We start from the raw sequence: 24,197 nt of genomic DNA, 5'->3' as shown, positions 1-24,197 counted from the left end.
TTTTCTCAAAAAAAAAAAAAAAACTAAAATAACTCTTAACCCCTTCATTAAAATTAAAATTTTAATAGTTATTAAGCAATTGGACTTAAATAACTCTTTATTTATTTATCTCCCAGCTCGTATTTATATATATCCCATGGAGATGAGTTAAATGTATTTAATTCAAAGTGAGAGGACCAAATTAAAAAACATCACTACCACAATATTTGTCTTGGGGGTGAGATTTACAATTCTCTAAAATCCAGAGGAGGAAACTTGAAAATTCATCTAGCCCCTGTAAACCTGAAAAATACAAACCTTCCCCAGCCTAGATCCCCAAATCTCCGGGTCTCTTGCCTCTCTCCTTCCGGACTCTAATCCTATTCCCTCTCACATCGGAATTTCTTTTCCCAATTTCCAATTAACTTTTCCATCAGACCCAAAAAGAATATAAAGTTTTAATTTTTTTTTCCTCCCAAACACGAATAACGCCACCCAAAAATTTCCCTCTTATTTTCGTCATGTTATTATGGCCTTTCATGTTGCTTGCCCAATTACCTGGTACCCTTCTCTAATCTCATCACTTTTTTAGCCCATTATTTGATTTATTTGTATTTAGCTATAGATGGATACAGCCCACTTTTGTATCTATTTCTGTCACTCTTGTTTTCTCACTTTTTGGGGCAGTCGAGCGTGTGTTTTGATGTGGTTTTTGAGTTTTAAGCGAATCTTTTATGCTTTTTGTCTGTTTGCAGTCGGAGGATATGTTTTTGCGCTCTGGGTTTTCCCCGGAGATTGGGGAGCGAGAAGGGGAAGAGCGATTTCTTGCAGGAGGTTGCTGGGGTTGAACAGTTCTTGAGTGATCCGTGGTTGATCAAGACCAGGGAGAATGCCACGGTTCAGGTTAAGGTGCCGAAGGTGGTTGTTATTGGCAATGCGCCGCCGCCTCCTCAATTTTCGGCGGTTTCTGCTGTGGGGTTTGGAGGTGAGGAGGCGGCTGTTTCTGCAGCTTCAGCCCAGGTGAAGAGGGCGGCGCTGCAGAAACAAGCTGCTGCTGCATCAATGCTGGCCGAGGATTACGCGAGGAAGTTTGAGTCTGGTGATCTAGTGGTAAGGACTCTTGTGAGCTGCTATTGCTCATCGTGGTTGACATTCTGTGTTTTCTGCTTAAATTTTGTTGGAATTAGTAGGGTGTGAAGGTTCAAATATTTCAAATGCTTGAGTTTACTCGGTTTGTTCTGCAAGGTGATTTTATCTCATTGTGTTTATGAGCGGGAGTTAATGGAGTGCCAGGTTTATCCTATGTATCCTGTTAGTTTGAACTGTTTGGTCAGCAATAGCTGCCCTATGCCTCATTTTCTCTTTATGCGTTTTATGGTTGACTTGAACTTGTTCAACACAAGGATTTGAGGCCACATCACCTTGAGTGGATCACATATTGCATTTGAGGCCATCCACCTCAAGTAGCACATGAAGAGTTTTGGCTAAATGTTGTTCAGATTCATACAAAAATCTGGTCTTAGCGGAAGCATTAAAGTGGTTGCGTGGAGAATTTTCTGTTGCATTGTCGGAATAGGATTCCCTATGCCGATTTTTAGTATGTTCTCAGTTATTTGTTCAGCCATTGGTTTTGTCTTCAAATGGATAAGTTATCCTCGATGTAAGAACTCTTTTGTAAATGACTTCTTTACAGGATGGGAACACTAGTTATTGGTAGTTATCGCATTATTGTTGACACAGCCTCTGCTTGAATATTATGTTGTTCCTTAGAAGCTGTCGGCATGAGATTCCTTCCCCCAAGAGTGGGATGCAAAACGGACTTTCTTATTCATGTGTATGCCCATATATTCTACTTCAGTAAATTTCAGCTGGCTGGCCAAATTTAAGACTTTTATGTTAGTTGAGGAAGAAGTGTTAGAGGACTTCGTGATGCATTTACTGATTTTATGTACATTGGATGAGCATTTTAGAAGGTATAACAGTGCCGGAGATGACACATGATGGGTATTGTTGCTGTTGTATGATTGCTTTTAATACTATGGTAATTGATTACTTAAACATTTAGATAGATTTGGCTCAAATCACTCCCTTGCCTGCCAGAGATGGAGTCAATTTAACGTCTGTACTGTACTCAATGCGACATTGAGAATGACTATAATGGATGATGTGCATTTCTTTTCTGTATGCCCCATGCATCCTTTTTAATAAGACCAGCTCATGGCATTCATTAGTATTTGGTATATATATAATTTAGTATGTACCAATGTCTGTGAGCATGTATACATGTTCTTGTGTTGGAACCCGCGTAATGGATGATGATGCTTAGCTTTACTATCTTAAAATTTTCTTTATCTAAATCAATGATTTTTGAATTTTTGTCATGCATGTGTATGATGATACCATGGAAAGACACACGAGCTTCAATTATTCAGCTATTAATTGCTTTGAGGTACTTATCAATTTAGTTATCAAGCAGGCTTCTGGGAAAGATGCTGCTGGAGAAGAGCAAGGCCAGTCTAATGCCAAAGTAATGTGCAGGCTGTGCTATTCTGGGGACAATGAAGGAAGTGAAAGGGCAAGGAAGATGCTATCTTGCAATAGTTGTGGCAAGAAGTATCACGGGAGCTGTCTCAAAGCTTGGTCCCAAAATAGAGGTACTTTTGGGTTTTGCGGCTGCAACAAGTTACTGATTAAATGCTTGTACCTTTTCTAATGAAATCTTCATAACAGATCTTTTTCATTGGAGTTCTTGGACTTGCCCCTTTTGCCGAATATGTGAGGTAATATAGATATCTTATTCAATATAGTGAAGTTATTCTTTCTGTAAGATCGTGATCTCTGACATCTTATTCTGTATGAAATTGGGGCAACATTCTATTTTATTATTAATCTGAATGAAGTCTGCAGAAAATGAGTATAGTTACAAATTGTTGGTTGGAGATGATAATATTATTTGAGAAGTTATTGTCTTGCCCAACATTTCAAGTAACTTGTTCAAAGGAAGTGTCATTGTGCCATAATTGAGTAATGGGATACACTGATGTTCAAAGATTGTGATCTTAGAAGTTAAGTGGGAGATAATTAAGCATGAGGCATACATGAAGAGGCAAATACATGCTCCCATGTGCAGGAAAAAAGGAGAAGTATATGCAGCCCAATTACTAAAGTTATTATCTTAAATTTTGTCCTGGAATGGTTTGGCTAGTAGTGGCATATCTGAGGGGACACTTTGTTGTTGGTATTTATTTGATAGAATAGCTGGTTGGTGTACCCATGTAGCCTTTGATTATTTTTTGAGGTTGATGAAATGATGCTGCTTCCTATCCTCGCCTGATGTGTCTTTGCACTGTGGTTACTTTAGGTCTGTCAAAAAACTGGAGATCCAAATAAGTTTATGTTCTGTAAAAGGTGTGATGGCGCATACCACTGTTACTGTCAGCAACCTCCTCATAAGGTGCACTGTGGGTTTCTTATTCTTGTGATTGTGCCTGACAATCAGTTAACTCACATCTTTCACTTGTAAAATATGTAGAATGTTGGCCATGGGCCTTATTTATGTCCGAAACATACAAAGTGTCACAGCTGTGGCTCTTCTGTCCCTGGAAATGGCCTAAGTGTAAGGTATGGGTTTTCAGCAATAATTTCTGCTTATGCTTTGTCTTACATGTCTTGTAATTTTTGGGTGGTTCTGGAAACTCTTTGCTGTCGGATTATAGACGGTACCTTTATAACACGGATCTCAACTCCCTTATTGTCCCTGAACTTCTGTTTGCAATTTATTGTGTGCTTCTATGCATGTTAGGGGATTTGGATGTAGCATCCCATCCCTTGTGGATTGTCAAATTGGAGTTTTTCACGAATAACCTGCTTCTACTAACATTATCCTGAGTTGGTTTGATGATTTTATACATGTCTATTGTAGTTTCATGTAATGTGGATATACCTACTTAATAAAGAAACTGAAGATGTTTTCTTTCAGAAATTTGATTGATGAATAAATTGTTACCTTCAGCATTTATTAGATTGGTAATAATGGTGGCAAGGAGGTTAATTGTACTTGTTTAACTTTTGATGTGAGAAAATACACCTCCCACCCCCCACGCAAAAAGAAAAGAAAACAGAAAAGAAAAAGAAATAGAATGATGCAAGTGGAAAGCGTTCCATTTCTCATTGACTTTAATCTGAAATGCTGCAGGTGGTTTTTGGGGTATACATGTTGTGATGCTTGTGGAAGATTGTTTGTTAAGGGAAATTACTGCCCTGTTTGTTTGAAGGTAAAGTTTAGTGCCTGACTTGTTAGTTTATTTATTTGTGTCTTAGTTTGCCTTTGCAAGAAGTTATCCCATGCATGACATGAATGAGTGAAATACCAGCTTGCTGAAGCTGCTCCAGTGGATTACTTATTAATTTCAAATTTAAAACTGCAGGTCTATAGAGATTCTGAGTCAACTCCTATGGTTTGCTGTGATATCTGCGAACACTGGGTGCACTGTCCCTGTGATGGAATCAGGTTTTTCTCTAGTTCGTGTTCCTGACTTTTTTGTATAGAGGTTGTGTCATGTTCTTATAATTGTACTGTCCTTTTCTGTTATGGGACCAGGTAAAACCTTTTAGTTTGGTGTATTTATATTCTAAAGAACAATACTCGAGAAAAGGAAATGATAACTTCAAAAAAGTTTTACTCTATCTCGGGGCACTCTAATTCAGCATTAATGTGTCTGGATGTGCTTTGCTTACCTTGTTAAGTTAGCGTCAGATTTATATTATGGGTTGTTCTATTGAGAATTATTTAGTGACATGTAGTCTATGATGATTTTTAATTTAAACAGTTAAAAGTTGATTTGTCTTGCTTAGAAGTTGGAAGTAAAATGCTACTTCTTGTTATTTCTTCATCTTAGAAATACTGTTGAAACGAGCACATTGGATTTTAAGCAAGCAGATTGAGAGACTTTTCGTGCTTACCTCCTCTTGGGGTGGGGCGGGGCCACTTTCATTTCCTTTGTTTCTGGCAACTGCAACTGTTCGAATATTAAAGAATAAGATTGGATGTAATCCAGCTAATACAGGAAGGAACAATACTTACTCATCCCGTTCAATATGCCTTTCTGAAGTTTTACATGAGACTTGAAAAAGTTACCGTTTGAGGTAGTTTTGCAGTTTTATGCGTAAAAGTACTGCTGGGAGAGTAGCTTCACATTATTACTTTATGAAAGAGGGTACTTTTGGAAGAACTTTTTCTGATTGTGAAGTGAGATACTAATTTTGGACATCCCAGAAAGGAAATAGGAACTTCCAATTTGGAAAAGGGGAGCAAGATTTATGAAAATAGGTTTCTTACCGCCATACTTTGGCCAACTGATTTCTGAACTGATATGAGTACATTCTTTGCTTGGTGGAGCAACAAGGACTGTATCTAAAAAGAGAAGTAGGCCCCGGAAATAAAAGGAGATTAAAAATTGGTGGGAAGAGAGTAGGCCCCGGAAATAAAAGGAGATTAAAAATTGGTAGGGAGAGAGAAGGCTCGTTACATTCAATCCTAGAACATATTGGAAGAAAGTAAATCAGGAATAGTGTCAATTTTTTCGCACACCAAGCTAGGAGCATCTTTGCAAAGCAATGCTTGTCCCCACTCCCCAGATATGTACCTTACCAAACACAGACATGACCTTGTTCAATTTATCCTACTGTCTCTGTCATCTCTATCTCTGTTTGATGCTCTTGTCCCATTGTAAGCCGACTGCTGGCTTGTATCTCTGACTGGAGTTGCAGGTTTAAGAAGTGACAACTTATTACTTTCGTTTCTCTTGACCCACTGTATTTCACACAAGTTACCACACAATCCCTCGGCTTTGACCTGTACAAGTTTGTACTATTAACTCACACTGCCAATAATAGATGAGAACTTGTATGACATTATTAAGCTTGGTCTTTTGTTCTTGAGATTTTTTTGTCTAATTTGTACATCATTTTGTGTTTTTCACCAGAAACTCGACCATACCTGACCTTAACATGAAGCCGGTAGTTCTTCGCTAGATTTTGACTCTTTTCTAATTATATTTGTGACAATTATCCAGCGATGCAAAATACATGCAATTTCAAGTTGATGGAGATCTCCAATATGTTTGTCCTGCATGCCGTGGGGAATGCTGCCAGGTGCGCTTTCTTGTACAATTGGTCTAGGAATGCATTCCATGCATGTTATATACATTTTTGTATTCACATATATAGGTATATTTAAAAAAGAATTAAGAAAGAAAGTTGATTTACAAGGAAGAGGACAAGAAGCCATCAAAATCACGTGAATAAGTTAACATATAAGTTGCTTGCAATCTCTTTGTGAAACAATTCGAATGCCGTGCGTGAAAGAGAGGTGTGATATGTAAATTTTCTACCGAATGCAACTATTGCTCGAGTAATATCCCCTAAACAGATGTGGGTTCCTTTGTATACAGATACACCAAGTCATTGGAAAGCAGCTGAGAGTAGTATCTTAGTCTTTTTGCTGTTTGGACCAGTACAAAAACCACCTATTTAAGATCTCATTCTACCAAAAATGGAGCTCCAACTATATTTTCAATTACTCGAGAAGAGTTACAATCTTTCCCGGCATATGTTGCTCCATGCATGCATCTTCTCTTTGTCTATGTTTCAGTTTTTCCTTCAATCTCTCTCCTGGTACCAGGTTAGGAATCTTGAGGAGGCTGTGCAGGAGCTTTGGAAACGGAGAGATGAAGCTGATAGGGTTTTAATAGCCAGCTTGAGGGCAGCTGCCGGGTTGCCAGCACAGGAAGAAATCTTTGACATTTCACCTTTTTCAGATGATGAAGAGAGCGGTCCTATGTTGTTAAAGAATGAATACAGCCGCTCTTTGAAGTTGTCTCTTAAAGGATTGGAGGATAAATCACCAAGAAAGAGCAAAGAACATGGAAAAAAATCCTCAAAGAAGTATGCCAAGAAAAATGGAAATGAAACACCTTCTATCAGTAGATCTGGCACATACCAAGGTGTTGGAGGACATGCCGATGGTCCATTCTTTGGGTACAATAGAGGTGAGAACAAGGATGAAGAAATTCAATTTTCTGGTGAACCTGCTACTTCCTCTCCTGTTGCTGCAATCTTAAATGAAGGCATATGTTCAGTTAATGAGGCTGGACTCCCTAAACTCAAGTATGTTGACGAGGTTGTAACAGCTGGTGGAGCTAAGACATCCAGGACTATCAAAATAAAGAGTAACAAACCTTATAATTTGATGAATGGGGAGGACAGTGGAACCAATAGTCTGAAGAATGTACAGGGTCCAAAGCTTGTCATACATTTGGGTGGGCGAATTAGAAGTATGAGTAGTCCTCCAAGATCTGAAGCTTCAAGCTCTAAACAGGCCCCCAATTTCACCTCGTCAAATGGTATGTCCTCTGTGATATGTGGATGTATTTGTTCTTGTTCTAGCTGTTAAACTTTGGGTGAATATATACTTTCTTTGACGTTACTTAAAACATGAGTGGTTTGAATTTGTTATTAAGTCGGACTGAAAAGGTGCAGTAGCAATACAAAATAGTAGTGATCATTAGCTGTATACTGTTTGGTACTTCTTCTTTTTTGGTAATTGTACTGTTTGGTACTTGATTCTCACTAGGTAGTGATATGTAAGGATACATGCTTGTGGGCTGTACTCCATCTTAAAAATCTGTTTCTGCTCCAAACTATCTAGTTAAGCAAAATTGTAAACGGAATTTAATCTTTATGGTCAAAGTTCTGAGAGTTTTAAATCCTCGAAAATTTTAATTTTTGCCCTCGATTAGTTTCAAATTGGTTGATGTACTTCCTTTACGTTATCTGTTGGATATAATGTATTATTTACAGAAACATAACCTTTGATGAATTGGCTTGACTATGGTTAGTTTAATGAAACTTCAGATTACATGGTTCCCAAACTCAAGAGAGATGGTAGTAGCATGTTAGAGTGAAAATAATTGCAGAGATGAAAGCGAAATCATTAAACTTGCAAGTAACTTAGATCTTTTTTTTTTAAAAAAAAACAATCATTATGCTTCACGCATGCCTAGGTTAAATCCCAGACTGTGCTGGTTATATTTTATTCTGAACCCAATGACTAGGTAATAAACCATGTTCTAAACAATTTTCAGTAGGAACTGAGGATACAAGTCAACTGAAACATCATGTGTACATTGGAATGACTCACACTGCAACTAAACTTGGGGATTACCATTGCATCTTGTCAATAGTGTCTTTGTGTTTCCTGGTTGAGCGTGTTTTTGTATTCTAAGTTGCAGGTCATAAAATAGATCATGCTGATCAAGTGAAAAGTTTCAAGTTACGAGGAAAGGAGGGCTATTTGATAAACCTCAAGAATGTTAGCTCAGAAGTTTCCAACTTTAACTCAGAACTTACTGGCGGAGAATCTTATGATGCATTTGAATCTGTTTCTCCACAGAATACACATTGTTTATTAGGAACAAGAGGTACTGGCGACAGTGCATCTGCTAGGAGTGGATTGGAAGTCCCAGTTAACACGAGGAACAAATATTCTTCAATGAAGTATGGAGGAGATAGGCCTACAGTTTCTGGTGACATGATTGATGACAATAGTAGCTTGCCTTCCATGTCACCTGCGTCTTTAAAGGATCGCAAGCCTTTTTTAAAGTTCAAAATTCCTAAGAGCTCAAATAACGGAAATCAAAATGTTCTGAGTGATTCAAATAATGGAAATCAAAATCCCTTGCCTCTTTGTGCGAAGGAGGATATAACTTATACCAGGGGTCAAAGGTCAAAACGAAGGAGACCAGCACTCGGTGATGGAGACACATCCAATTGGCATGACGACAACACAATGAAGGAGTTCACAGATGCCAATTGGATACTGCAGAAATTGGGAAAAGATGCTGCTGGGAAGAGAGTGGAAATTCATCAGCCATCCAACAATACCTGGTAAGTTTCCTTTTCTTCTATCAGAAATTGTTAAGAAGATATGAGAAACAGTGAGATAAAAAGCTTTCAGGCTACCTCAGATTTGAAGGGTTAAGGTGAAAATCTCATTGCTGCTAGGAGTTTATTCTTTTTTATTGTGTTTGGAAGCATAGGGTTTGAGGCCATCAAAATCAAATTCGGACTAATTTGTTTCAATATGAAGTGATTTTGGTGATATCCCATTCGAAGGCCTGAATTCCTTGCCCCCAAGGATGGCATCAACGTTCCAGCTTCTTTCATTTGCCAATGAATTTTGGATGATCCCACCTTTTGTCATTTTCAATTTTTTCACCAAAAATTCTGTTCTTGGAGATATACTTTGCTGGTTGGATGTTGATTGTGTTCCTCTTTTCTTTTCCCCCAGGCATAGGGGAACAATAATTGAAGTCTTGGAGGGAACATCGATGGTCTGCATTGCTCTTGATGATGGAAATACGAAGAATTTTGGACTTGGGAAGCAAGGAATCCGTTTTGTTTCTCAGAAGCAAAAGCATTGATTTTGATTTCCGGTAGATGCCAATTTCTTGTGCAAGCATTGAAAGATCGGTGATAAAAAAGGGATTTTCTGATTCTGTTATTGGCTGAATCTCTGAAAGACTTGCATCTTATGGTCTGTGAAGCCTCAAAAAAGAGTCCGTATTTGCTTGCTCGATCAAGCTAGTCCATCTCTCACCATAGTGCTGCCAATTGCTGCTCGACCAGATTATGTTCAAATACTAGGCTGTGTTTGATTTCATTTTGCCACCATGCGGTCAACATCTCTTGCACCAATGCAGTTTAGTTCATGTTTTTAAGCTTTTTCCAATTTAGTGTTACAGTTTCCTAGGTGAATTTTGAAGTCCAATGTGCAGCCATTTTGGTACTTAGCCTGTCACAGAGTTCATGTATCTAAGAATGTCGCCTAGTGAAGGGATAAGTATAAGTCTCAAACGATACTCGATTAAAAGTGAAATATACTTTTTTATCTCACGAGCTGCAGATGATAACTGCAAATAAGCAGTGTGCTTACAAATTTCGAATCAAAGTGCTCCCAGGATTTCCTACTCAACTTGGGAATGTTCTTAATTTTGTTCTTCCAATTGTATTTGAAGCACTCATTTATAAGTAAATCTCCATTTTCATAAAATTTGGAGTAGCTTTTCTTCCAATTCTCTGGCTTCGCTTAGAAATTTCCCCAAACACTGAAAGACCAGTGCATATGTCCGGTAATTTCTTTATCTATACCATACACAAAAATCCTTTTCTATTTAATGTTGATAGAGAAATCTCAAATACTCGTTCTGTCTGCATTTTGCTGGTAATTTTCCTTTTCATGCTCTCTGCTGACCGATAGTATTCAAGAGTAAACAGGATGAAAGAATAAGAAACAAAAGGGAAAGCAAGAATTTGACATTCCAGTCGGACAAGTTCAACCACCTATTCACTAGTATGCAATCCTGCTCAGTATTAAAGTGTACAAAGAAAATGGTACTTTCATACAGGTGGAGGTGGCAAGTCTAGTAAGAGCCAGAATCCATTACAGTCATCTGAGTCCAACTCGTCTTGAATAGCAAGAAAGTGTAAGCCTCCGCATGCCTTTTTTGCTGCTTCCCAGGCTTCAGCTTCTTTAGTAGTCACTGGTGTTTTCTTGTATGTTGCATAAATATAGCGTGTTGAGATCCCAACGGATAAAACCACACAAGCCCGGCTTGTATCAGCTTCAATCGAACAGACTTCTAGACCATTCATCCATGCTGCACTAATGCATGAAAAGTTCATTATGATGCTTCGTGAAATTTGTGCAGAAAATAAGGGTGAATAAAATGTAGAAAAAACTATTGCATATACTTAGTGATTTGCGAAAAAATCTCTACTTAAGGAGAACATTGTTTTAAAGCTTCTGGCATGCCAAAATCATGTATCTGATGGGATCATGGAGAGTCAAGAGACATATTTATAAGAATTTTCCTCTTCATGAAGTATGTACCTGCTAATGGTTTGGCTCGTGAAGATGCAACTGCAAGTCCAGGAATTAATGTCTTGTCACCAACTTCAATTCCTAGAAGATCCAAATCTAGACTTGCACCAAAAGAAAATCTAGTCCGCAAGGATGACACCTCCTCTTGAACAGCTGAGAAGAGAACACAAGATTATGCTATGGTAACGAAATGCATTTCCTCCAAGCGGAAGAGGAACATAAATGTAACTAACTTATGATGTTAAAACATGATGTTGAGGTTTCAATAGTCCAACAAACAGTTGGTGGAAGTTGGAAGATAAAATAAAGAGAAACTTCCTAAACGCTGAATCATAATCGATCAAGCTTTAACACAAGAACCTAGAATTTCAGTCTTAATATAGTGTCGACAAGCTCTCTACCACGAGTTTACTGACAGACCACAAATGAAGCATCATAATCTCTATGTTTTGACAGAAGAGAAGTACATCTTGTAAGTTGCAAGTTGAAGTGCATATGTCTGTACCTGAAAATGGTAACTGCACAAAAGCCCATTTTTCTCCATAAAGATTCTCAGGAAGTTCGATTGGGAAAGGATTGTCAAGTGAAAGAAGTGGCTTTGACCCTTTCTGGAAACCAGGATGTCGTGTGTACACAGTTTCATAGCGTTCTTCCAGCCACAGAAGTAGTGATAAACACTGAAAGAGTGGGAAAAAAAGAACTGTTAGATATGGATATGGTATGAGCCTGGGATTGAAAACAGGTGGCAACAGAACTTTTCTTCAGGCAATTACATTGATTCACATAAAGTACATTATCAAGGAACTGAAGTATTCATTTGAAAATTATAAATATCCAAATTCAATTGAATAGCTTTTCCACCACTTATAGTTTTCTGAGGCTTCAATGCTAACTCTCGAAGCACAAGATCCAAATAATGTGTTTCCACGTTGTTCATCCACAATATTAACTGATGGGATGCAGCCCAGATTTTACCAAGAAAAGAAAAGAAATGTAAAACCTGGCAATCAAATTCTCATCTCCTTCTATTTAAAATGTTGGCATTGCAGCACCACAGGCTTTAAACCCCTGATCATCTAACTTCTGCTATTAGTAGCTTAAATTAACTGACTGAATGAGAATGGAAACTTGCAGAGGATCCAACACCTTAATCACCGCAAGGTTGGATAGCAACAACGATAAGTATCTAGAAACGCACCCGTTTACTTGGAATAGGCTTTACACCAAGCTCATTACAAGCCCTTGTTATAATTGTCTGCATTTGCGACCTACAAATACATCATGATCAACCAAAATGAAACAACAATCACCTTCACCAATATATTAAATTATCAATCCAAGAAACTAAAGAAACACAAAAAATACATGATCAAATCCAAAGAAAATATACTAATGAAAGAACACACAAGGAAAAAAAAACAGCAAAATACCCACCTGAAAAATCGAATTTTCTCTGGTAAAGGCACGCCTAGTTCATCACAAATGGAAACAATAGCATTCTTAAGAGTGACACTGTTAATCACATTGTTAGGGAAATACTTGGTATACTGAAGCGAAAGAGAATTATCGCAAACCACAAGCTCCCAAATCTTCTTCCCCCTGATATCAAGAATCGGCCTAGAGCAGAAATCCACCTCCCACTCCGTGAGGCTCTCAGGATCAGTTTCCGGGTCGAGATAGCACAATTCGGCGGTGGGGTCATCATCAGCATCAGATTCTTCATCATCATCAGGAATTTTAGTTTGTCCAGTTTCAGTCGGTAAAGGGGTGGAAGAAACCGAACTTTCAGAGACAGAACGAGGTGGTCGAAAATGGAGATTCCTCAAGTTTTTGTGGGGTGTGGAGAAATCAGAAAATGGAATTTTGGTAGGAGAAGTGAAGTTGGAGTTGGTGATGGGATGTTTGATTCTTGTGGAGTTGAAGCTGAGCCTGAGAGCAGCCATTGGAGGAATGAATTCTTCTTGTGTATGACGAAGTGATAAGAGAAGCGCAGTTCTGAGGGCGGAATTTTGAACATCTGTTAAATTAGTTATCCACCACATGTTGCTATAAAATAAAATGAAGAGTTTAATATAAATAAAATAAAATAAAATGAAGAGTTTAATATAAATAAAATAAAATAAAATGAAGAGTTTAATATAAATAAAATAAAATAAAATGAAGAGTTTAATATAAATAAAATAAAATAAAGTAGTTAAAAAAAATATTTTAATAGCTCCAAAAATTCCCTTTTCTTTTGAAAAAATAAAATGACTGAAGAGTAAGTTGACAACAAATTATTATTTAATGATAAATAACTTCTAAATTCAATTGATGTTTAATTTTTGAAAAAAAAAAAGATATGTTAAGTATATAATTTAAAGAAATTATTAACTTTAAATACAATACATTTATACGAATATGAAAAGAAATAATATTTTTTATTTACAACGACAGTATGTGATACCAATGTACTTATTTTTTTATTGTGTCATTAAATTAATATTTTATTTTAATATAACGTATTGATTTATATATTTTTATTTTTATTTATAATATATTTTAAAATATAAAAAATAATCACATGCGAAATTAGGTGTCGTAAAAAAAAAAAATGGTTTGCATTGAAATAAGTATACCTCAAAATTGAAAAGAGTTCATGTATTTGTTGATGATAAAATTATGTGGATGAGATTCCAAATTCCAATTTCCGTTTGGGTAAAGGCAGAAAGGAGAGTTGTAAGTGCGTCGTCGTTTTGAGGGTCAGCGGAAGCTTGAAAGTTGAAAGTGGGGCAGCCACTTCGCTCGCGCTGTTGTTCAGGCAAAACACAGGACAGGAGGATCTTCTCTTTCTCCCTGTAATTTCTTTTCCTCTCTCTCTCTCTCTCCGTACATTCTATCCATCTATCTATCTATATGGGTTTCTGTTTTATTATCTTTCCTGTTTCTTCTTCAATGCCCCACCCTTGTTTTTGTTTTGGCGAAATGGAAATAATGCTAACGATTTTGTGTTATCACCATTGATTTGTTGTTAACTATAAAAACCGTAGGGATTCACATGGGTTTTGGGTTTCTTGTCCACGACAGGGAAAGTGAAAGTAAACCAATGAAGGGACTGACTAGTCTTGAGGAAATTCAATGTGGGTGTTCTTGAAAATGTCAATGTGCAAAATAATGTTCTTTACTGGATGACTTGGGTGGTTTTTGTTTTGTGGGACTTTCATTTTCCTCGGAAGTTTGGTGGTCGAATATGAGAAGGTGGTATATACATATGGGTACTTGAGTTTTCAAATTCATTTGCACGGAAGTTATTATGAACAATGGGAAGCTAGGTGGTTTGGACAAAATTGAGTACTAGATTTGTCTAAGGTTCGTATATTGAATTAATTTAATTTTGGGGATTTAATGCACGTCTTGAGCATTGAGCAGGGCATAATGTAGAAATTCTTGATTTGATGAGGTATAAGCATGTATCTTTGAGACCTCAACTTGGTGTAAATGTTGAGCAGGCACTGAAATGGGATTAAAAGTTTATAACTTTGTACAGTTTATATTCCAAAAATTGGAATTTGGTGACAAATAAAACAACTCATGCATACCCATGCCAACTTAAAATCTGCATGAATTCGTATATGTCAAATCATGTGAAAGGCAAGCATCTACGTGGCAGTGATGTAGATGGACATTTTCCAGTTTTCCCGAATTTCGTTCAATTGTATTTGTAAAGTTAAGTGGCGAACTCTGTCTGAATCAATGAGTTAATCATTATTATATATTTGAGTCTTGATCTCCTGTTGTTAAGGCAGTTTCTTTTAACAGTTTGTCGGTACAAAATAGGTCTGTGGTTAAACTTTATTTAATGGTTTTTTGAGTCTCTCTACTCAGTCAAGATTCCCATCCTCTTGTGTGATTTCAGTTTCTATCCGATGGATAGGTACATAAAAGAGCAGGCTACGGTCCATTTAGAGGGATGATGAAGTCTGCTGGACATACTTTATTTGCTTCTTTAACTCCTGTTCGTTCTGTTATCCTGAAAAACCATGGCAGATTTTCTTCAAACTTCATTTATAGATATCCTACCAAATCAAGGAAATTACATCACTACCATCACAAGTGCAAGTCTCATAAAGAGTCCATAATGGTTGCCACCCGGTACCCACCCCCTTGGTTCAGGTGGATATTCTCTCGACCTTTCAGCGTATGTTTTCAAGAGGGTTTTTATTGGTTATATTGGCTCTATGACTACTGTGTTTCATATACAGTATAGCTCCAATGATGGACTACACAGACAACCACTTCCGAACTTTGGCTCGCCTCATTTCAAAGCATGCTTGGTTGTACACAGAAATGATTGCTGCAGAAACAATAGTATATCAGAAGGGAAACTTGGTAATGATTTCCACATCCTTCTTCTCTTTCAATTTCAGAAAAGAATGATATGCACTGGTGCAAGCAGGAGATGTTGATTCCAAAATCTGTGTTGTTTTTTAGAGATAGACATCACTTTGTCTTTCCAATATATTGACCTCACAAGGATGTTGTATTTTGTTGCATGGATAAATTGCCTCTTATTTGTAAATCCTGACTGTAGTATAACACCTCATTTGATGGGGCTGATTTTAGTATGTTCAAAATTGTAGTAAAATTGTTCAAACAATGTGAAAGACGGGCCAAAAACTTTTTCTTCCAATTGGAGAAGCCAGAAAATGTCAACACAAGAAGATTTCAAAATGGTACATATTTGATTGAGAACTGTGTGCCTTTGCATGCATGCTTTCAACATAGTCCCTTTCTTTGATGCTTCTTTGGCTTTTTCCTCATGAGTACTTTTATGTATGTGCACATGCACATATCTACATTGGTGTTTAAGGTTTTTAAGATTTGATACTCTTTATTGTGTTCATGTCATTCAGTTGTTCACTACACATTGATATTCTTACTAGTTTGCATTCTCCTAAGAACATTTCTTCCAAGAGCAGCTTAATCCTTTTAACCTTGTGAAATTATGCATCTAGCTTAATGGGTATGGGATATCAGAGGTTCAATCGTTTTATTGTTGCATCTGATGTCATTCATTTTCTCTACAATTACCAGGATAGATTCTTGGCATTTGGTCCGGAGCAACATCCTATAGTGCTTCAGATTGGGGGAAGTGACTTGGAGAACATTGCTAAAGCAACTCAACTTGCAAATTCTTATGGCTATGATGAGATAAATTTCAAGTTTGTTCTGTACACTAGGTTTTTTCTTCTCTACTTGTTTTCCTTTAAGTTACTTAACCAAGATATTTGTGGGACAGCTGTGGATGTCCAAGTCCAAAAGTTGCTGGAAAAGGGTGCTTTGGGGTGCGCCTTATGCTTGATCCAAAGGTGTGAGCGGTGGTGCTTAAATCATTTTTGATATTGTTCAGAATGAGCTCTGATTTAGCCACATTGTCTTTTACAAGGGAAGTTTGTCGCCGATGCTATGTCAGTAATTTCAGCAAATACTGATGTTCCCGTCACTGTGAAGTGTCGAATCGGTGTCGATGATCATGATTCATATAATGAGCTGTGTAAGTTCTTCCACACTTTATTAGATGAGAGTATATAGCTTTCTTCTGAGAAGTATTCTTGCTCAGACATTCAAAATACTTGTTCTTCTCTTCAAGTTTCTTTGTTTGCTTCAGTAGTTAGTTTTGTCAATTGTTCATATACTTCCAGTTAATGAAGTTTGTACCCTTCTTATACCTTCTGTTTTATGTCTCTGAATGAGTTTTCGTGGTAATTTTTCATATATCCTCAAATGTTCTGGTTGTGAACTCTTTATTTATTTCTTACACTGTGATGCCTGATTTTTGGTCTTTGGTTGGATTCCCATTGTGGGCATAAGTACAGAGTTCGGGTTGTATTATTATCTACTTAAAAAATAAGAGTTCTAGCCATGCTTGGTTTATTTCATTGGTAATGCATTGGTCTTGCATTTCATCTTAGCAACAACGATGCCAATAATAAGCTGGCAATGTCTGTATTTGGAAACGAGCAGCCTGCTTATATTGTGTGGCTATTATGATGGACTCACAGTTGCCTTAAATGGATAGTAAGTCGCCTGTTGTATTTGGAACTATTGCTGATGCCTTAGATAGAGTCACTTTTTTCTTTCTTCCCTTGCTGTATGTCCTACTTTACGAGCTCGAGTAGTTGTTGGATTGTTTTGCCATGTTCTTGTGTTATTGGATCTATGAGTACATATGATCATTCATATGATTACAAATCTTGTGAATTTTGCTTTCTTTCATAAGTTGATTCCTTCAGGCTGCACTTGTGTGTCTTCTTTCTGAGTGTATGTGAACGGATTGCTCATATCAACTATTATAACTGCTCATTTCACTGTATTTGATGCTCTCTTGGGTTTTTATCCTCACTAATTGGTCATTTTCATTTCCCTGTAGGTGATTTTATTTATAAGGTCTCATCTCAATCACCGACAAAGCATTTCATAATACACTCCAGAAAGGCGTTACTTAATGGAATCAGCCCCAAAGAAAATAGATCAATTCCGCCCTTGAAGTAGGCGCTAGTTTGTTGCATATTACTAATTCTCTGTTTGATGTACCCAAGTTCTGTGACATTTCAATTATATATGGTCTGGTAGCTTTGCTTATCTTCTTTATCAGAAGGTTTAAGTTTAGCTCAAATTTTGCAGATATGAGTACTACTATGCTCTTGTGCGGGATTTTCCTGATTTACGATTCACCATTAATGGAGGCATAAACACCATTGATGAGGTAATTTTCAAGTTTGTATCCCATCATCAGAATTAGGCTTAGGCTTTGTTTCTTCCTGTTCCTTTTTCTCTTCTTTTTCAAGTTTTGTTCGCTTTCTGCATTTTCATCCCTATGTAGATACAAAATGTGTTTGTTTTTATGATATGTTATTTAAATTTAAAAAGAAGTTTTGAATTCCGCGCTTGTTCAATATCTTTTCACCTCTACCAATACGTTAGGTGTAGATACACATACTGAATATGAACATGCATATCCCGTTCATACTTAATAAAATTACAATATATGCATTTAATAATACATCAATGTGACACCACTAACAACTCCAAATCTATAAGAATTACAGCTATCGGTTTATATTCAAATAAAAAGTACATTGATGTGACATCATTTTATTTCCATACAAAACACATCTTCCATTTTGGAAATGGGAAAAATGGTAATGAAAATGAAACCAAACACCACCTTAGGTTCTCATTGATCATGTGCAAGAGTTTGTCCTGAAAATTGTTCCAATATTCATGCTGAGTGCATGTAAAGCCTTCTGAATTTTCTTGTCCCTATTGTCATCTTAGTTTTCCCCTTTCCTTTCCTAACTCTTGTAGGCTAGATCAATTTTCTATTCCTGCATGTAATAAACAAGGTTATTTGACTCTGAGTCGAAGATTGGTTTCAACAAGCATTACTATAGTTTCCTTAAAAGTAGTTGACTCTACACTATGAGCTTTTAGTAAAAGAGTCTTGTGTCAGTAGGAATTAAGATCTCTTTTGGGATAGATCAGTTACAATATTTTTGTGTACAAGTCATTATTACCTTGGTGATGAAGTGTTTGTTGATTAAGGCTTTGTTTTTGGAGGTATCATATTACTGTCACATTTTTTCTTATAATGTTTTATTCTCACAAGCTATTGACTCAACAATGCTATTGTTATCCATGTTTATTGATATTGTAACTTTTAGGTGAACGCAGCAATAAGAGAAGGAGCTCATGGTGTTATGGTTGGTCGTGCAGCTTACAATAAGTAAAAATTCTAGTCAAGTTATTTTTTTTTTAATGTGTTTTTCTTTTATGTCCAAGTGTTACTAGCCATGGAGCTACATTTTCTTTATCTTAGGTTGAATTGCCTTGTTTGACCTTTAAAAGATGCCTGCGATTCTATATGATGATATCAGATCTTTTTTCACTTGTGTGTAACATCTTTAAGTGGTGGTCAGAATCACAATTGCTGATCATCTTCAAAGAACAAACCCAGGGACTTGGGTCCAGTATTCCTGCCTATAAGCTTTTCTCCATTGGCACTTTCTTTTCGTCATAGGCTGAACTTAAAATACTTCTGTGTATATGCCTTCACTTGCTTTGACATGTTAGCTGAAAGCCAAAATAACTTCTCTCCAGTTCATGGAATCTTTTGGGACATGTTGACAGTGCAATATATGGTGCACCTCTGAGCAGTCTAACTCGGCGACAGGTTGGTCGGTGACCTTGATGTTACCGGGGTCTTGTATAAATTACTTTTTGCCTGACTCCACCAACTCGTTCTTTATGTAGGTCCTTGAAAAGTACCAGGAATATGGTGATTCAGTCTTGGGACTATATGGGCCTAAACCAAATGTTCGCGACGTTATAAAAGTACAAATACTGTCTGGTTACTTTTTGTTCAAGTTTTTGTTGATTTAAGGATGAACCATATTAAGCATTACAACAGTTGTTAATCTTTGCTGCAATACATGATGCTGCTGATAGTAACACAATCTTTTACTTTACGTGCAGCCTTTGCTTGGTTTTTTCCATTCAGAGCCTGGAAATGGTCTATGGAAGCGCAAAGCTGATGCTGCTTTCCTCCACTGCACGGTAGGTTATAACCTTTTGCTGAGAACTATAATTATTAAGTTCAATAATATGGTATTATTTAGGATTTGTCAACAATAAATGAAGTTTCTTACCTAGTGTTAAGCTGCCCATCTTACCTTCACTGATGTCATTTGTTTGTTGGGCTATTCTTATTGGCTGGTTTGATTTTTAAAACTATGCACAATCAAATATACAAGTGTACATCTTCTGTAAACTACACCAAGTCTAGGCCTCAATATTGGTTTGACGAGTCATGATGGTTCTAAACGAATAAACTAGATAAAATAATTGGGTGGCTAGTCCAAATTCTGCACGAGTTCTAAAAGCACAAGGATTTTCTTGTCCTCCATCATTGATTTCTGGTGTTTCATCCTTGGTTTTGGGCCTTTTGGCTTCTCATATTTCCATATCACCTCGTTCTCCCTTGTTTGGAAATTGGTAAAATGGATAGGGGATGAACTATACAGAAGTTTTTTGGTCTGGCTGTTGTTTTGCAGCAATCTTTACACGTAGTTCTTGTGCACTTGCAGACGATCAAATCCTTCTTCGAGGAGACCCTGGTGGCAATTCCTGATTCAGTGTTGGATTCACCTATTACTGCAGCACCGATAGGTTTTACAGATGTATTTGCCGATGCCAAGAGGCTGCTACCTCCTCCACATACAGTAAGAGAGGAAGAACTGTTGTACGCATAGTTTGACACAGATTTTTGTTCCAACACATATAGAGGAAAGAGCAGGTTGACTCCATTAAGCAGAATATACACAATTATTTGTAGTGAACTATTAGTATATTTTCCTAGTAAAAGTATATGTTTTACGGATTGTAATTGGATGGGATCTTTGAGCGTTACTGAAATTTCATTGAGTAACTATTTTTGATTTATTTTTTCAATCGATAGATTTGAGGTCCGCCATTTGAAATGTTTCATGGAATTCTTGAAGGCAGATACAAACTCAGGTTGGCTGAGAGACAAATATTGTTGATTTCATTTTTGACATGGATCTATCTATCTATCTGAGCGAAGAATCAGAACCTGAACTTGGATAAATCTGAATGTTAGGAAGGATTTCAGAAATAGAAGGGGAGAAAATAGAAAATAATAGGTACAGTTCATCATATTCTCTTGGGGTTTAAAACCAAAAAGAATTTCCGTTGCCGGGACTCGAACCCGGGTCTCTCGGGTGAGAGCCGAGTATCCTAACCATCTAGACTACAACGGATTTGTAATGACTTTGGCATCATACGTATACAAAAATACTTTTTCCCTTTTAATCTTCAATAAATAACAAATAACCTTCTTATCATTCATTGAAATAGTTCAAAATATGAATAAACTATAGTAATGATGTAATAAAATAAAAAAATAACATAATTAAAGAAATTTTATTTAAAAGGTCATAATACTAGGAAAATACTTGAATGACATAACTGGCCCCCCTTCCCCAATCACTTCATTTCCACACATGGGAATGGGATCTCCCTCCCCTTTCTGTATTTTTTTATTCTCATTGCAGTTCTATTTTAAAATTTATTAAATTTTTAATTGTGTTTAATAGATTGTTTCGACTCTAATGAAGACCTTCGATTGTTTAAGGGGACTATCAATTATAAGAGAGGATCCTTCTCATAATTCTTCAATTTACATGTGTTTTAACCGATCTATAAGTTATATTTTATCTATTTATTTCTCTTCGATGAAATTTTAAGTCCATGTGGCATCCTAGTATGTGGTTAGGTGTTTTTATCCATGTCAAAAATCTAGTTATACCGGGCTATCCCTTTTGGATTTTTGTCAAGAACGTTTGATTTAGCTTCTTTTGGACCACTTAGCCCGCTCCACCTTGGACAATTGGGCCCGTAAGTTAATTGCCAAGTTTAGGGGGTATTATGTGATATAATACTAGTATAAATTTTTTACCTAATGTGAGAAGAGTTACGAAGTAAAAAGAGGTGAAGAGCTACAAAGGAGGGTACGAGGTAAAGAAAGCTACAAGGTGAAGCTAAGGAAAAATTAAGAAGAAGACAAAAGTCCAGATTACGAGGTAAGAAAGTTAGAAACATACGACCTAAGAAAAATGAGAATTAAGAATAATATATATATATATATATATATATATATAGCACTATAATTAATTGACATATAATTAAATGGCGGGATGTTTGAAGTAGGGAAAAGGGAAAAGATAGATTGGGTTACATCTGCATGCAGCTTTGGTTGTCCTTTTTCTTTGTGAATATATAAATTAATGGGACTAATTATATATAACCCATAAATTAAAATAATAATATTAATTAATGTGTACAAGATGATGAGGATCTAAGATTTTGGGGATACCCCACTTGTAGCAGACTCTTGTACAGTATTTTGGTCCAGTACTCCCCAATTGTGTATAGGTACTGTAGCTGTAGCTGCCACTCCTTCATGCACTGCACCATATTCCTACAAACATATATATACATATATAATTAATTCAAACAAACCACTTAATTTGACTCATAATTCCTTTACAAACCCTAATTCAACTACCCCATCGGCTACCCCCTCCAATAATTCAGCAGCCACCCCTCATGATTTTCTTTTTTTTTTTTCATATTATATGTATCTAAATGATCTTTTGATCATTAAAAGATATAACTGTGGCTAGATGGATGGTTGGGCTACCAAAAAAATAAAATTTATAATATGTATATATTAATTAATGTAGAATTATTATTAATAATAATAATTAATGAAATGAACCTCCATTTTGTTGATCAACTGCTCTGCTGATTCAGCTAAGACAACAATGTTTCTTGCTGAGTCTTCAATGAAACCTTCCTCCACTCCCTTGTCAAACAATGCAACCAAGCTATTATAATATCCATCCACATTCAACAATCCCACCTGCAGTAATTATTCAATACATAGATGGGAATTTAATTATAATCATAATAAATAATATATTACTTAATATATATATATGCATATAATATTAATAATATCAGTTACTGGTTTATCATGAATTCCCAGCTGAGACCAAGATATAATCTCTAACAATTCCTCCATTGTTCCATAACCACCTAAATTAACAATAAATTTAATTTTCAGAAAAAAATAATTAATTTTTTTTAAAACAAAAACATGTAAAAATTGCAGGATTAATATTAAAGAATAATACCAGGAAGGGCAATAAAAGCATCAGCATTTTTGGCCATTTCTGCCTTTCTTTGGTGCATGTCTGCCACAATTCTCAATTCTCCTACACTTTCTTCAGATATCTGCACGCCTCAAATCCATATATATATATATATATATATAGTCCACAAAAATTACCTGCACACAAATATTTAAGGATGAAGAAATCGTACCTCATGTGTCATGAGAGCTCTCGGAATTACTCTACAACCAAAAACACATTAATTAATTGATTAATTAATTAGAGGGTACGTACGTACTGACATATATATATATATACATGTGTGTGCGTGTGTGTGTGTAGAGATATAATATATTAGATGTATGGGTACCCTAAAACATGGCAACCACCATGAAACACAGTCTTTGACACCAAGCCCATCAACCCTAAACTTCCTCCGCCGTAAACTAGATCAATCTTTCTCTCCACCTGATCATCCATCCGCATCATCATCACCAAATTCTATCTCAATAATTAATCGTATGAATGTATTACCATTTGTTTTCCAAGGTGAAGCGCTGCATGAGTGAATGATGGTTTGTGACCTTTTCTACTCCCACAGAAGACACAAATTCTCTTGAATCTTGTCATCATCTTCACACTGCCTTCTTCTACTACCTCCTCCTCTTCCATATATTATCTTTGTTTGTTCTCGATGATGATGATGATGAAGACAGATATTTCTTTTATATATATTACTTAATGGGTTGAGGGAGCCTAATTTTAACACTGCTCCAAACCCCCCACACACTACCTTTTGTCTGCTCAAACAATTTATATATATATACACATGGTGTCCATCCATCCATAATATAACATTAATTGCTTTTTTATATATGATTTTTTTGGTGGTTAGGATGAGATGAGTGGTAATGAGGGGCAGACAGACACCCAATAATTGGTGAGAAAGTATGTGAAAGTGGACAACTCAAATCTATGTTGACATTGAAGCATGTTGGCCGCATCCTAAAAATCGACACGTGTGCGTTTTTATGATTTGATTTCTTCCTCCACTACATTACCCATACCTCTAATAGTTGTGCCCCTTTATGTACGCAAATAATGTGAGCCCATGCCCTACCACTACCCCCTTCTAATTCTCTCAAAACTTTATTCATTTGATTACAAGTTTAATTTTTTTTCTAATTCTATTCTCGTGCTCTCAATTATAATATTTTTATACTTAAATTAGCAGATGATGTGACCTGTAATTCAATCGGTATTCTATTGCGTGAGTTATTATTCATTCTGATTCCGTATGAATTTCACGATTTTGTCTTGAAAATCAAACTTAAATGATGTATTCCTCCTCCTTATCAATTATTTTAGAATTAAGGAATGGGCGTAAGCTCATAAGTAAATAATTACCTAAAATGCCCCTAATTATATTTTGTTTGGAGCAATTAAGTTTATTAATAATATTTTATTTATGAAAAAGAAATTTTATATTGTTAGTTTTGATTAATTGTTCATTTTGTTTTATTTTTGCTTCAATTAAACAA

The 24,197-nt window shown here is 36.2% G+C and overlaps 4 protein-coding genes and 1 non-coding gene across 9 annotated transcripts; 2 read left to right on the top strand and 3 right to left on the bottom strand.

Moving 5' to 3' along the window:
* On the top strand, positions 286-9,988 carry LOC105169179. 2 transcript variants are annotated; one of them, XM_011089524.2, is made up of 12 exons: positions 286-540; positions 735-1,089; positions 2,456-2,633; positions 2,710-2,759; positions 3,341-3,433; positions 3,512-3,600; positions 4,175-4,253; positions 4,407-4,489; positions 6,054-6,132; positions 6,662-7,382; positions 8,265-8,925; positions 9,329-9,988. In XM_011089524.2, exons 1-12 carry the CDS (start codon positions 509-511, stop codon positions 9,459-9,461), a joined length of 2,553 nt encoding a protein of 850 aa, XP_011087826.1. In that variant the 5' UTR covers positions 286-508; the 3' UTR covers positions 9,462-9,988. The 2 variants fall into 2 exon arrangements, with proteins under 2 accessions (XP_011087826.1, XP_011087833.1); XM_011089531.2 differs by having other exon boundaries at positions 287-540; positions 8,271-8,925.
* On the bottom strand, positions 10,325-12,955 carry LOC105169173 (protein TAB2 homolog, chloroplastic). Its single transcript, XM_011089511.2, has 5 exons — positions 12,356-12,955; positions 12,120-12,189; positions 11,427-11,598; positions 10,931-11,074; positions 10,325-10,697 (listed from the first exon to the last, which is right to left on the bottom strand). The coding sequence occupies exons 1-5, from the start codon at positions 12,862-12,864 to the stop codon at positions 10,438-10,440; spliced, it is 1,155 nt and encodes a 384-aa protein (XP_011087813.1). The 5' UTR covers positions 12,865-12,955; the 3' UTR covers positions 10,325-10,437.
* On the top strand, positions 13,581-20,410 carry LOC105169159 (tRNA-dihydrouridine(20/20a) synthase). 4 transcript variants are annotated; one of them, XM_011089489.2, is made up of 13 exons: positions 13,581-13,758; positions 14,835-15,073; positions 15,163-15,289; positions 15,995-16,122; positions 16,200-16,269; positions 16,352-16,454; positions 17,331-17,448; positions 17,585-17,666; positions 18,625-18,686; positions 19,061-19,133; positions 19,214-19,294; positions 19,436-19,516; positions 20,047-20,410. In XM_011089489.2, exons 2-13 carry the CDS (start codon positions 14,871-14,873, stop codon positions 20,209-20,211), a joined length of 1,293 nt encoding a protein of 430 aa, XP_011087791.1. In that variant the 5' UTR covers positions 13,581-13,758; positions 14,835-14,870; the 3' UTR covers positions 20,212-20,410. The 4 variants fall into 4 exon arrangements, with proteins under 4 accessions (XP_011087791.1, XP_011087780.1, XP_011087799.1 ...); XM_011089478.2 differs by having other exon boundaries at positions 14,817-15,073; XM_011089497.2 differs by having other exon boundaries at positions 13,582-13,758; positions 14,948-15,073.
* Positions 20,667-20,739, bottom strand: TRNAE-CUC. Its single transcript has one exon. It is a non-coding gene; the product is annotated as a tRNA-Glu (tRNA).
* Positions 21,657-23,449, bottom strand: LOC105170073 (probable cytokinin riboside 5'-monophosphate phosphoribohydrolase LOGL10). The gene is made up of 7 exons (XM_011090679.2): positions 23,191-23,449; positions 23,027-23,124; positions 22,868-22,898; positions 22,678-22,777; positions 22,509-22,579; positions 22,260-22,403; positions 21,657-21,959 (listed from the first exon to the last, which is right to left on the bottom strand). Exons 1-7 carry the CDS (start codon positions 23,326-23,328, stop codon positions 21,837-21,839), a joined length of 705 nt encoding a protein of 234 aa, XP_011088981.1. The 5' UTR covers positions 23,329-23,449; the 3' UTR covers positions 21,657-21,836.

This window comes from Sesamum indicum, linkage group LG1 (assembly GCF_000512975.1).
Source record: "Sesamum indicum cultivar Zhongzhi No. 13 linkage group LG1, S_indicum_v1.0, whole genome shotgun sequence".
NCBI classification, from domain to species: Eukaryota; Viridiplantae; Streptophyta; class Magnoliopsida; order Lamiales; family Pedaliaceae; genus Sesamum; species Sesamum indicum.
This window is presented reverse-complemented; position numbering and strand designations above follow the sequence as displayed.